The 13,766-nt window shown below is 44.9% G+C and overlaps 2 protein-coding genes across 5 annotated transcripts in view; one reads left to right on the plus strand and one right to left on the minus strand.

Annotated features, from left to right (window-relative positions):
• Positions 1–13,766, minus strand: part of LOC127596218 (uncharacterized) — a 138,091-nt gene that overhangs the window by 44,130 nt on the left and 80,195 nt on the right. The gene's annotated exons all lie outside the window — the stretch shown is intronic.
• The window catches only part of arhgef25a (Rho guanine nucleotide exchange factor (GEF) 25a), a 51,696-nt gene that overhangs the window by 29,745 nt on the left and 8,185 nt on the right, over positions 1–13,766 (plus strand). For 2 of the 4 annotated variants that reach the window (XM_052058428.1, XM_052058430.1), the window contains 6 exons: positions 5,074–5,369; positions 6,868–6,981; positions 10,359–10,492; positions 12,323–12,389; positions 13,062–13,165; positions 13,270–13,339. In XM_052058428.1, the coding sequence (XP_051914388.1) occupies positions 5,074–5,369; positions 6,868–6,981; positions 10,359–10,492; positions 12,323–12,389; positions 13,062–13,165; positions 13,270–13,339 (785 nt within the window). Of the gene's footprint in view, positions 1–4,867; positions 5,002–5,073; positions 5,370–6,867; positions 6,982–10,358; positions 10,493–12,322; positions 12,390–13,061; positions 13,166–13,269; positions 13,340–13,766 lie in introns of those variants that run through there. The other 2 variants (XM_052058431.1, XM_052058429.1) reach the window with 2 other exon arrangements.

Consider the following 13,766-nt stretch of genomic DNA (forward strand, 5'->3'; position numbering starts at 1 on the left):
AAACGATGATGACGTCTTTAATGAGATACTGTAATATGGCACTATCTCCAGAATCCATTATTCTATCCATTATTGCTCTGATTAATCTAATAATCGGATTTAAATTTTTCCTTAATGTGAATGACAAAAATATTCTTCCCAGTTACTGTTTATTAACCAATTATAGTTGTTTATATCATGATAAATCAGCAACTAAACAACAATGAAGCGTCATCACCTGAGAGTGTTCGACGTTGTAAACACTAAGATCTTTGAAACCGATTCACGTACTGGTTCGCTCATTGTTTTACAAAGTACAAGCAGACGTTTGTAAATGTCTTATTTTGATAAACCACAAAAGGTCATCAGCCTGCCTTCATGAAGCTCTACAGAAATTAGAGAAGGCTGAAATGACAAGATTCAGAAATGTTCACCGTGGCTCTAAGAGATTATTCGAGATTGTTAAAATAGGGTGCGAGATGGGTGATTAATTCGCCCCTCTCGAAATTTAGACAATCGTGGTCCAAACGCACAATTTTTTCCTCCTGATATTTCTTGTCTAAATCAGTGTCTTTCAACCCGTGTGCCGTGAGATATTGTCAGGTGTGCCGCGGGAGAATATCCAATTTGTATGCCTGTGCGGTCTTTCGCCCAGAAAGTAATCATGAAGTACCCTCCCATACCGCTGTGGAGCAGCAACAGCTCGCCAATTGCCTTGTGTTTCGACAAGAGACAAGCGAATTTGTGCCGCATGAATACAGGACGATGGTGAAACATGAAAGACGATAAAATACTGTTTTCTTTGTGTTCATTTGATTCCAATTCAAGGTGTTATAACGTCATTCTTCAATGCTCAAAACGGCTAGAGTAACAATATAACACGTTAATTGTTAAAAAAAAAGCCGGGGGTGGGGGGGCTCACATTTTCAGCTAATCGTGTGCAGCGAGATTTTTTTCAATGAAAGAAGTGTACCTTGGCTGAAAAACACTGGTCTAAATGACATCCTTCCGTCGGAATACCAATCGTGTAATTACGCCTGCATGGGCCAGTGTGACTGAAGGTAGTGGAACATGGTGGAGCGCTCGAAGGATTGCAAAGCTCCTTTTCCTTGGTGTCCATCACAACACCAAGGAATGGTCGTATGGACGGCTTTCCCGTCCATACGACGGTGATACTAAGTGCCTCTCGTTGTCTCCTTTACAGTCTGCGCATCCTCCTTTGCTGAGTGTCCATTTCCACTGAGTGGTTGAAATGCAACCACTCAGCAGAGAATGAAGTCGGCAGGGTGAGGCAGGACCGTCGGAAGCGTGATGTTATGTTGTGGGTGAGCCTGCCGTATTGCTGCAACCTCACAGTGTGATGTGGTGGGCTTGGCATTGGCATTGGCACTGGCTCAGCTGGATGTTTACAGGTGGATGTTTGGGGGAGCATTTGCTCACAGCCGCTGTGCGCGACGCTGCCTTTGAGACGAAAGAGACCCCCGTAGTGGAGTTGCTGTCAAGAAGTTATGTTCCATTACCGCCGACGCTTTTAGCCCCATTTGTCCGCTCAGCGAATCACTCAGACCAAGCGATCAATAATAAAGGAAAGTTGGATCAAACAAAGCAGGGGCGACGCTTGCGGCCCGTCCATCTCCATCCACTCAGTCGAAGCTGCTTTGCTAAGTGTGATTTGATGTTTGCTTGCCCACCATTTTTATTTATTCGCGGCAGAGCTTCGTGGGCCTCCGGAGAATATTCCGCCGGATATTTTGTCCCTCTTACATGACTGGGCAAGTCACTTGTTGATGAAATTGAGCCCAATAAGGGGTTCTCTCACACCAGCATCATCTTGGAAAAACGTTTTGCTTCGGGTTTCTGCAAACGAGGCACAGCATGTTGCCTGCTCGCACGAACCCACAAAAACACTTGAGAATGCATGTCATGTTTTGTACATGCCTGAACCGTGAATCTTGTTTGCCTTATTTCAAATCAATCCTTTTTTAAGTTGCCGTGCCTTGATTCCCTGCGCTTGTTTCCTCCACTTTTGTCACAATTCCGCCATGCCAAAGGCACGTCTCTGAAACGTATCTATTATAAGTACAAACAAACCACTGGTTGAGCATTCTTGTTTTGGCTGTGGTGCACATGCTTGCAGTGACCACAATGAGATGACTAGTTTCAACTTTTTAACACAGAAACTTTAAGAGCATCTCAAAAACTCCACTCTTGTGTAATAGGAGTCGTAAAATGATGTTGTGTGATTAATTAAAATGAGGGACGGGGACCAGTTTAGGCATGGCCTCATAAATCAAATAATTACTCAATTCGTTGTGGATGAATCGTGTCATGAAGCATCCGAGGCAAATTTGAGTGCTTTGAGGGACCGGTTCTTTCGTCTCACCTTTCAGTGTCTAAAGAAGGACAACATGAAGTCGCCCTTGAGTTGATTAGCTACAATAACTCCATGGAAAAACTCTTCAGAGCGGCATAATTGTACTCATTATGACGCTAGCATTAGAACATGCAACGGCACATGAATTTTTCCTTTTGCCGATCAAAGACATGGGCTCAAATGGTCGTGCCATGGCTAAACATTTGCCTCTTGAAGGTTACTCTCTCACTTCTTCAGGGAGTAAGTGAGTGAGTGAGTAAGTGGGCCACAGCGACGGTCTTGCTCTGAAAATGAGACAAATGAGCCCAGTTTAATGTCGCCCCTCTGCTTGATCACTGTCACAAGAGCTACACTTCCGCTGCATTAACTAAATCACTGTGGGTAAGCTTTGCTTTGAAGCTCCATAATCACAATGAATAGCGCTCGGCACTGCAGGCAGTATCAGCAGCACACGGCAGGGTTGAGGGAGAGTGGGAAGCCCCCAATCACCCCCCGGCCTCCAATGTGGGTGTAGAGTGTAAAATAACTGATGTAGCTTTGTTGTCGGAGGAACATGTTGCTTTGAGGGGGAGCTTGTCATTTCCCTTTGTGCTTTCCTTTCGCTGTGACTAAAAGATCCCACGGACCTCATCGGGGTGCCTCAATGAAGGTTTCATAACCATATCGAGATTGAGCTTTGTCGGGTCAGCCCGGAAACCACTGTTGCCGTGGTGACCGATGTCGCCTTGTTATTTTGCGCTTTCTTCCTGCTGAAAAGCGTCACATGTTCACTCCGCTCCGTGTCAATGGCTCGTTGAACAAGCGTCGGCCTCTCTTCGCCTCGTCTGCTCTTTGGAAAAGCTCTCTGCGCTGATAGCCACAGCTGTTTAGGAACACTATCACCGGCTCCGTCTGTGTACCGCGACCCTTTCACCTCAGACTGGATGAAGCCATCCAGAGAACTCCGGGAAATGCAAACCTTGGGGCCTGGCTCTTGTTGGAGGTGAGAGAAGCCGGTCACCGATGGTGGGCTGCTGCGAGGGTTAACATATCGTTTCTTTTGCATATTTTCTGGGGACCCGCGCAGACGGCGCATGTTTTGCCACGTGCGGTCTTTCAACAACACGAATGCTGTGACTGTCATGTGCGTTTGTCGTATCCAACTATAACAGTTGACAACATGCAGAGTTTCGAGCCGGACTTTCTTTCCAGGTCTACGCGCGCCGCTCCTTCCAGTGGCGATTGTTCCAAGTTTGTGTCCATGCTCTGCTGGACACACATCGCTCAGGTTGTAGAAACAATGTGTTTATCTTAAACTGTGTACACGTTTGGATCATTGCATTTGGCCAAATGTTTCATAGATACATCTGGTTAATCATCATAGAGTGGGAAGGTTGTTATTTTTACTTGAAGGGACGAATGCATGTATCTTTCTCCGTAGTGCTTACGGGAATGTAGTACTCGACATGTTTTTTTTTTTTTTTTGTTAACTCCGACTTGGCTTGGACTCCTTTGCATTCAACTCAAACTTGTCTCAGACTCAACTGCTGGACTCACAAAATATTTTTATCATTTCGACCAATTCCAACCAATTTTTTATTCCTGAAAATGAATGTCCCCCTTGAAAAGAAACTATAAATAAAGTTGTTCTGATTGGTTAATCTGACCGCCAGCGCAGAAGAAGGCCGTCTGCTCACTGTTGAGTGTGACAAATGCATCGAAAATTCCATCCATCCATTTTCTGTACCACTTCTCTTAGGGTTGCAGGTGAGCCGGAGAAATCATTCATGCTCATGTCCACTCTGTGTCTGAGTGGGAAATGAAGCCCGGCTGCCTATACAGTACTAAAGTTCGTAAATCTGCATGAGGGGATGTCCTTGGTACTTTCTCTCAGTTGCAACAACCATTTGATCCAAAGGTTTACTTGGATTACTATACGGGGAATTTGATTCATGGCCGTGTGGGCAAGGTGGTCACCTTGGATTTATGCGTCGCTTGATCAAGCTCATTTTCTTGAGCAACACACATGCAACGACGAAGGTGATGTTCTTGCACTTTCAAAAGGAGACGTTTTTCTGGGTTCCAACTGAGAAGTTACTCGCCAAAGGTTTTATTTGTTTTCAAAAAAAAAATCTCCTTCAGAAACAGCTGGAGAGTGTTTCCAGGGTCAAAACTCAGGGCAGGGCCAATAAGATGGATGTGTGGCATGGCTGAACACGCAGACAAGGAGGAGGAGCGGGGAGGAGCGAGGAGCCTGCTCTACTCAGGCAGATGAGTTTGGAGGGGACCGGGCAGGATGGACATGGGGGACAAGACAAAAAAAAAAAACTTCCTTTCTCCCCCACTGTATGTCTCCTGGGTTGGACCCAGCAGAACATTTTGCTACCTTTGATCTGATCATGTGATTGGGATTCGAGCTGACAATGGTCTGCTTCCTGTAAACAAAGCGTCAGCTCGCAGGAGCACAGCTGTGTCTTTGGGGGCAGGCTATTTTTATATATCCACCCTTTGTTTTTATTTCTCCCTCACATCCAGTCCTCCAGCCACCTCCGAGCAACCTGCACCGCTGCCCTCCTTTTTGCTTCAGTGGGCACTCACAAAAAGCTCATACCCGATGTTGTTTTTGCTCCACGATTGATTTACCGATTCACGCGCAGTGAACATGAAGAGTAAGTTCGGCTTCGTTTAACTCTCTGAGGCCCGGTGTAATTAACTCCTGCTCTCTTTGCTCTTTCCTGCAGACTCGTACTCGGCAGCTGGCAGCGAGGGTAGCATCTCTACCTCTGTGGCATCTCTGCCTCCGCTGGCTTCAAGCGGCTCGGCTCCCGGCTCTCCCGGCTCCAAGCGTTCTGTTAGCACCCTGAAGGAATGGCTGACGAACCCCGTTCGCAAGCTCAGTGCCAAAGGGGAGCATCAGATTCACAAACTGGAGGGAAAGCCTCCTCCTCTTCCGTCCCACAGTCAGAGCCAGGATCTCGGCAGCTCCCTGAGGCCTGATGAGTCGCTCACTATCCTGCCTGTCACGCATACACACCTGGTGAGCAGTGAAAATTGTTTTGTTTTTTTTGTTTTTTGTTTGCTGACCATGTGGGCAAACACACAGCACTATGCCTGCTTTCGTTCGACGTAGACTTGAGCATGCTGTCTTAAAAGGAGGGCGAGGGGGTGGTGGAAGACGTAGTCCAGGGGTGCCCAAACTTTTTAGACCGAAGATCTACTTTTTAATCAACTAAACTCCCGGGGTCTACCCTTACAGGCACGCACGCGCACACAAACGCACACGCGCACACAAACGCACACATGCACGCCATGATGAGTCATGCGATGCACTTTTGCAGCCTGTTAACTATCGTAGTTCACATGTACAGTTTTAAAGTGCTTCCCTGGGCCCTATTCTTTGCCCGTGCCCTTGCCCTACACAAAGCAAACTCTGAATGAGGATAATGGCGATAAATGATAGAGCGCAACAGCTCTGATTACAAGCTGCAATTGCAGACTGCTGAGCGCAAACAACTTCCGGTGACGTAATCACGCGCCATCGTAAATTCAAGATTTACCCGCTTTATTTTATTTATTTATTTATTGTGAAAATGAGACTGATAGGATGATTAGGGTGCAGCGTACATTAATACAAAAAATATATATTACTAACATGTACAAAGACACACAAATGGTTGGGGGTTTTTTTTCTTCTCCTCGACACTCCTCAGATCTACTTGGGACCTGTCTTAGATCTACCGGTAGATCAGGATCTACCTAATGGGCACCCTTGTTATAGTCTATTGGAACTAAATACCAGAAATGCATTTTGAAATTTCTTGTGATGCCATATGGGGCTAATGGCAATGGATAAATGGCTCTTTTAGACATTGTAGTTCTCATGAATATTGAGTTTAACATTCAGCAGATGAACATAACGCATCAAGTATATTCTTCAGATGAGGAAAGAAGAGATATCAGGCGTTAGAGTTGCAGAAAGCAGGGTTGTGTACTCACAAAACCCTATTTTTGTAATCACAAAACACATTCTTGTATGTACAACGCACTTCTGCATTTCTGTATTTACAAATCTAAGGCTGGACAACGACGGAAGGAGAGCAGTGTCCACATTCATGTTTTTTTTGTTGTTGTTGTTGTTGTTGTTTTTTGCTGTATGCTGACTAAAGTTCAATGAATTTGTTGTCCTAAAGTGGATATCAAGAAGCTGAACTTTGCTCCCAAACTCTGTGGTGAATATAATGTGATTAATTATGCAGTACTTGGCGAGACAAAAAAAAAAAGCCTGTCTCACTGTGAAATATTTTGATGCTGATTGCTGTGCTTCGCGAAAGGTCAATTGATGTGATATTTACTGTGCAAACTAGCAAAGGAGCTCAACGGTACATCTGAACAAATACATTTCCAACAATGTTATTAAACATACTGCCTACATTAAGGTTATAGCAGAAATGCTATGAAAATGAGCTGTTTTCGGTGCCTGCTAAGAAGCCGTGACACTGTTTGTATGACCCGTGGACGTGTTTGTTTGTGTGCAGCAGGAGTGGAAAGACGGCCTGGCTAGCCCTGAGGATCTGTCGCCAGGGACACTCCAGTCTCCCGGTTACATGACCGATTCGATGATTGGCTGCACGTCTCTGCCTCACACGCAGGTCTGTCACGGTAAACTAGCCCACGTTGTAACATCTTGTTGTCAAATCAAAGCAGCAAATGTGCAAGTGTCTTCTTTGTTGATGACGTCGGCAACGAGTAAGGAGCATGACTTTGATTGTATTTCAGCAAACAGCTGTAGACAGCATTTGAAAGGCGGACTATTCTGAGCGAGGCACCAGACGTGCCCTTTTTCTCCGTAGGCCTCGAGTAAAACGTGCAGTGACTAACGCTATTGCGGGTGGCAGAGCTCATCTGCGAAGCAAAAACAACCGCATGTCAGTGCAGCGCAAAGGAGAATGAAGGAGCAATGCACAAGTGCACCAACCACATTGGGGAGTTTGAGTCGATGAATACAAAGCTCCCGCCACCTTGACATGCCGGTTGAATTGATGACAATGTTGTGACTCTGATTCCATTATTGATCGGATTACCTCGATTCTCACTCTGTGAGAGAATGAAACAATGCAAATGGGGTTCTTTACTTAACTCTTCAAAATCTTCAACTTCGAACAGTGAATTCAGCATGTCCAGCATGCACTCCTGATCTGAGACCAAAAAACTTCAGATATTAGGCTGCCTTTGGGAATTATCCACCTCCACACTTTCGGGTCTAGAGAAAATGAAGTCTTTGAGTTTTTCAGAGCAACAACTTGAAACAGAGAACATTCAAAGAAGAGATTCTAAGTTTCATTATTTCCGCCTTGAGCTCAGATCCCTTTCAATCCATTGGGTAAACATGTTTTTCATTGATACATTTCCAACCTTTGGGAATATTTACACAACAAATTGAAAAAGAAAACAAACAAACAAACAAACAAATAACTAAATAAATCAATAAATAAACAAGGTGGAGAATGATCTGCTTTCAGCGGTCATGCCATGCTGCCAAAATTAAAGCATTTTTTTCCCCAAGGCAATCGATAAAAGGAACTGCCCGTCAAGCATAATAAACAATTTCAAGTCATCGAATTACCGGGAACCGATTCTCAGAAGTAACCCTGCAGTTTTTGATTCCCTGTGCCAGCGGACCACAGGGAGCAATGTTGGCGGGTGTGACTCATGACTCAAATTCAGAACCTTACAAAAAGGTTATGCTTGTAGATCAATAAGAATCAGCACAAAACGGCTGATGTGCAGCAGGATGGCTCCACGAAGGATGCCAAATGTGTAGCAAGGATGCTTTCATGTCTCCATCAAACATGGCAGCAGCTCTGTTTTGGACAACAGATGCCAGTTAAAAAAAAAAGAAAGAAAAAAAGATCTGAGCCCCTGAGGCAGAAAATATTGTAAATTGTGTCTCAGCAAAACATCAAAAGGCCCTAATGAGATTACTTTAGGAGGGTGAGGTCAGGGCTTTAGCACGATCTTTAAAGATCGAGAGAAAATGACGGAGGCAGGAGTCGATTCAATTACGTACAGGATCTGTCATTTTAGAGCTGCGTTCTTCTGGCTCTTTTACTCTCCTCCACTGAGTGTGCATGCAGTATGGTTGCACTGTTGCTTTTCCTCTTTTCAGCACACAATTGTCTCTCATCTAATCCCTGCACCTCCCCTCATGCGCACACACGAGCACACACTCACACACACACACACACACACACACACGCACACACGTACACACTCACACACTCCTCGTTGTGTAGCACGCATTGTTTCTCAGTCAATGGAACATTTTGCTATTGCGCTGGTAAGCAGCTGAACAACAAAAACCCAGAAAGAGGAAGTTGGCTCAACAGACGACACATTTTGCATGGTTTTCCTGAGGAATAGGCTGTACAGTCATCTTGACCCACATTAGTCCAAGTCAACAATAGAATGTTTTATCCAGAAGAAATAAGCGGCGCTGTTATCTGGAGATATCGTCAGGTCGTCTTTCGCTGGCAGGGGATGTTGACAATAAAGAGGATCAGATACATTTTTCCGGACTCTGACATGATGAGAGCACGTAAAAGAAACGGTTCCTTTGCAGGATCGTCTTCCAAGCCCAATTTTTGGTGCTACCACCAACCACCACTGACAGAGATATTTGAATGACTTCATCGTTATTTGGACCGCATGCCTGATAAATGCTTTCAAAACAGAGAGTGTTCAAAACAAAGACCACATACGGTATGAGCACGGCCAGCTAGCCATAACAGTGATGATTGCAGTCTTTAGTAGTACAACTTGAGGGGACAATCTGGGTGAAGGTTAAACATTTATACACAGTTATGGAAAAGGAAACGTAAAGGTTTGTCTCACAGGGTAGTAGAGACTTAGCGTTCCTGGCTGAAAAACAAAACATGCACCCAGGGGGGGCTGGCGGTTATTGTTCCTGTGGGCTTCGCCACAGCACATCTGGATGTGATCAGGGAGCCAGGACGACCTGTCAGCCGGGCTGAAGCGCTCCTCGCGGGGTAAAGCCAGCCGGGGGACTCGCAGTCTCCGTGGAGCCTCCCTGTCTCCTGCTGTGCGGCTCTCTTCTTTGCTCTCTCTCGCGCACGCACACTTCACACACTCTTCAGAAGAAGCCCGTGTGTGGCATAAAGCGAAATGAAAAAAACAATGCGCTGCCCTTATTTTCTTCTTAAAACACACATTTTTGTATTTCTAAGGGATTAGTCGTATTTTTGTCGCGGGGAGGGCTGTGCACAAGTTTCTGTGTGTGTGTGTGTGTGTGTGTGTGAACCATGGTTCACATGCATTTGGGCGTCTAAAAAGAATAGAGGAATCATTTTGTAATAGGATCATTTCTGTCACAGAGAAATATGTTCTAAAATCTGGCAGTGTGGCGTATTGAGTCAACACACCGATTTGCATACGGTACTCCTTGATTCCATATTATGCTACAGGAAATTGTCAACTCCGGGAAAAGAGAAGGCCCCAATATAATGCTGAGGGCAGTCGATGAGTCCAGAGCGACCTTGGTTCTGCTCCTCAGGCGTTGGCAGCCAGAGCGTTGTTCTAAATGCTGCATCACAAATCCAAACATACAGTCCTCGTGATGCATGGCTTATGGACTGGAATTGTCAGATGGTAAACAAGGAAATCGCATTTATGAGGTCATAAATCAGCGCTGTACCGCTGTGCTGTGATTGTTTGGCTCATTCTTTCAAGTCAAAACTCAATCAAGTCCCTTCACGGCTTCATTTACCAGCTGCCCCACGAACTTTTTGCGCTTATCGCCTCATCTTCTTCCTGATGATTTCTCTCTAACCGTGACTATCTGCCTGAGATGTGTCGCCGCTGCCTCTTGTCACCTTAGCAACCGGCGTCATTATCGTGCAGCGCCTGTTCTTTATCGCCGCTCCCGCACATGGAACATGGTGCCACAATAATGGTGTGCCGCCTTTGATTTACACTTCTTCTGATTGTCTTCCTGTGGCTGCGTCCTCAGGACACCCTGGACACTCAGTCTACCTCTGTTGTACCAGATGACAGCGGCTCCATCCTGATGGACGACACCTCCAGTCAATGGTCTTCAGCAGCTGAAACCGAAGACGAACGGAGGAGCGCCCTAGAGAAAAGCTTGTAGGTCTCCTATTCGAGTTTTTCTCACAACTCAGTAGACGCGGGATGTTGGAGGTAACCCACATTATGACGTGTGCCACAGGTTTTGGGTCACGGCGGTTCAGTTTGTGTTTAGTGCATAAGGCGAACAATGTTTTCCTCTCGCCAAATGATCACCTTATTTTGCTCGTCAGCAAAAGCTACATTTTACAGTGTAGCGGATAAGATGACTTCTTTCAATATTTAAAGACGGCTAGTTTGAAAGGGCTTTTTACTTCTTGACTAATTATCTATACATGACAATCAAGTTGTATAAAATATTGATGTCACACTAAAACATGTGAAATTGAATGACAGAACAACGCTAATATAAGTTTTGGATTTGATGGGGACCGACTCAATCAACCTATGCCTAATCCATAGGCTACACTTAGGTTGGGACTCAAAACGTCACTGAAATATGTCCAGTGGGGGCGTGAGATTTTATTAAGTGAGCGAACCACACATCTGGGACCACAGATGCATCCCATGCAAATTAGTCGTATTTTTGTCGCGGGGAGGGCTGTGCACAAGTTTCTTATCTCACTATGTCAGTGAGATAAGAAAGCTTTTTATAGTTTGAAGTGAAGCTAATCTTTTGGGATAATTGAAGTGACCCTCGAATGATATTTTGGAGAAGTACATTTTATCTGCAATGACACTTAAGTTCCTCCTGAAGCAATTCATTGGAGGCATTTTCCTGTCGGCCAAGCAGTTCATTGTGACAGACCGTGTTGAATGCAGTACTGGGATTCAATAAAATGAAACCAGAGAGGAGTCTCTGTGCAACGATGTGGTCAAGTCCTGACCGGAAAAACTCACTAATATCATGCCAAGGATGTGTTTAGCTGTGTCATTGCCACAGTTTACTTGTAACGGCTGATTGGTGGTCTGTCATTAGTCTGTTTGAGGTACGACTCATGTTTGAGATTTCAAGAGTGCGCAAACAAACAAGCACAGCATTCTCTGAAGACTCGATGTTGATCGTTTGCAGAGGTGAAGATACATTAAAAAGATGCAGGCTGAATATCAAGGAGGGAAAAACATTGATGTTTGAATCGGCGGCAGGCAGTATCATGTTATCATACATGTTAATTAGTTCATTGCTTTTTAAAAATTTTATTTTATTATTATTATTTTTTTAAAGAGTCTCGGCTGGTAGTCGAGTGGTTAACACGTCAACTTCACAATGCAGAGGTACCGGGTTCAATTCCAGCTCCGGCGTCCCTGTGTGGAGTTTGCATGTTCTCCCCGTGCCTTTGTGGGTTTTCTCCGGGTACTCCGGTTTCCTCCCACATTCCAAAAACATGCATGGCAGGCTGATTGAACACTCCAAATTGTCCCTTGGTGTGAGTGTGAGCGCGAATCATTATTCGTTTCTGTGTGCCCTGCGATTGGCTGGCAACTGGTTCAGGGTGTCCCCCGAAGACAACTGGGATAGGCTCCAGCACCCCGCGCGACCCTAGTGAGGATAAAGCGGTTCGGAAAAATGAATGAATGAGTCTCTGCTTCCATTTTGAAACAAAATGTGTTTATTGGAATCCATATAGACAACATTTTATGCTCTTCTTCAATTCTTCTCAGTTCCCGCAGTGGGACACAATCATATCTGCGTCCATCCGCAACAATCTCTGCACATGCGGGATTTTCAGTAGCTCTAAAAAAAGAACATTCTGCTTTCCAGGAAACATGCTGTTGCTGAAGTCGCATTTTTAGTTTGGAGCGACCTGTTTGGAGCAATTTGAGGTTTTAGCACTGTGAAAAATGAACTCTGACTCACATTCTTATGTTTCACCATTTATCTCTTTTCAGGTACGTACTGAGGGAGCTTATTGAAACGGAGAAGCATTATGTAGCAGACCTGGGCCTTATAGTGGAGGTAAAAATGAAAGAACTGCAAATCCTTATCATCACAATTCGGGCATTTTTCTCCAGATGGTGCTATCTCCAATTTGAAACGCATTTGATGAATTATGAGCTTCAAGGCGATTCCTCTTGTGGTGCCTAGCTTCAAATACTTTGGTTCATACCGAGGTTGGCGTCGTCGTAAAATTTCTTGTTGGGGAAAATATGCTGCTGTATTATTCAACCCCCCACCCCCCAACCCCCATGTTCACGTACACAAGACTTTAGAATCACAAAATGCACTCTTGACTTTTAGAGTGACAAATTATTTAGTTTCATTTTCATGTACACTTCATTGGGGTTGGGCTTGAGCGATGAGGGTTAGGGTTAAGATTTGGAGGTTACACTTTTGGTGTTATGCTTACTATAGCCAATGCCCCGCCTTGAATGACGCTTGCTAGAGCAGCACAGTATCAAGGGTGCAGGACCCTGAGGTTATTGCACACAGGCTTTTTTTTGCAGGTTCAATAGACTAGAAAATGGTAAAGTTAACTCCTTGGATTTGGTGGTCGCTAGTTAAGAAGTACTGTCACGGGGATGCGAGCTGGACACGTAATGTGCACTTTCCCCGCATAATTAATGTGAAAAGCACTGCAAATGACACCATGTGTGAGCATCTGTGCGTGCTTCTGTCATTCTCTTGCAGGGCTACATGGCCACAATGACCTCTAAAGGTGTACCGGAGGACATGAGGGGAAAAGACAAGATTGTTTTTGGGAACATTCACCAAATATTTGACTGGCATAAAGAGTAAGCCCTCGATTTGGTTTGCCACTGCATTGTGTTAAGCGGATGACAAATGCAAAATGGCTCAGCGATGATTGCATGCATGCGTGTATGTGTTTCCTTTCTAGCTACTTCCTGGGAGAGCTGGAGAAGTGTGTGGCAGAGCCAGAACGACTGGGTCAGCTTTTCATTAAACACGTGAGTTCTGCTGCAGTCTCCACACACATGCACACACGCGCGCACACACACACACACACACACATGCACAGTTGGTCCATAAAGCTAAGCATGCATTCACGTAGGCTGTTGATATTACAGTGGTACCTTTGAGTGCCAGCCGTCATCATATCAAAGGAGCCGTCTGCGCACCTCAATAGTCCGCATTTCAACCAGCCAGCATCAGTGGATTAACTCTCCTTGTGTGCTTGACTTTGCGAGCCATTTTTGAGTGAAATGCAATTAAGTAAGGGAAGAAGGAGAATATCCACCAAAGGTCATGTTGAACTTTGCAAATTACTAAGCTGAAGGGTTGCTTTGCTCAGCAAGGTTTAGCACTTTTACTTTGATTTGGGCTGCTTTGTGCTTCCTGTTTTTGTTCCATTGGCTTTGATTTGAAAGGACTCTC

This window comes from Hippocampus zosterae, chromosome 2, assembly GCF_025434085.1.
Source record: "Hippocampus zosterae strain Florida chromosome 2, ASM2543408v3, whole genome shotgun sequence".
NCBI classification, from domain to species: Eukaryota; Metazoa; Chordata; class Actinopteri; order Syngnathiformes; family Syngnathidae; genus Hippocampus; species Hippocampus zosterae.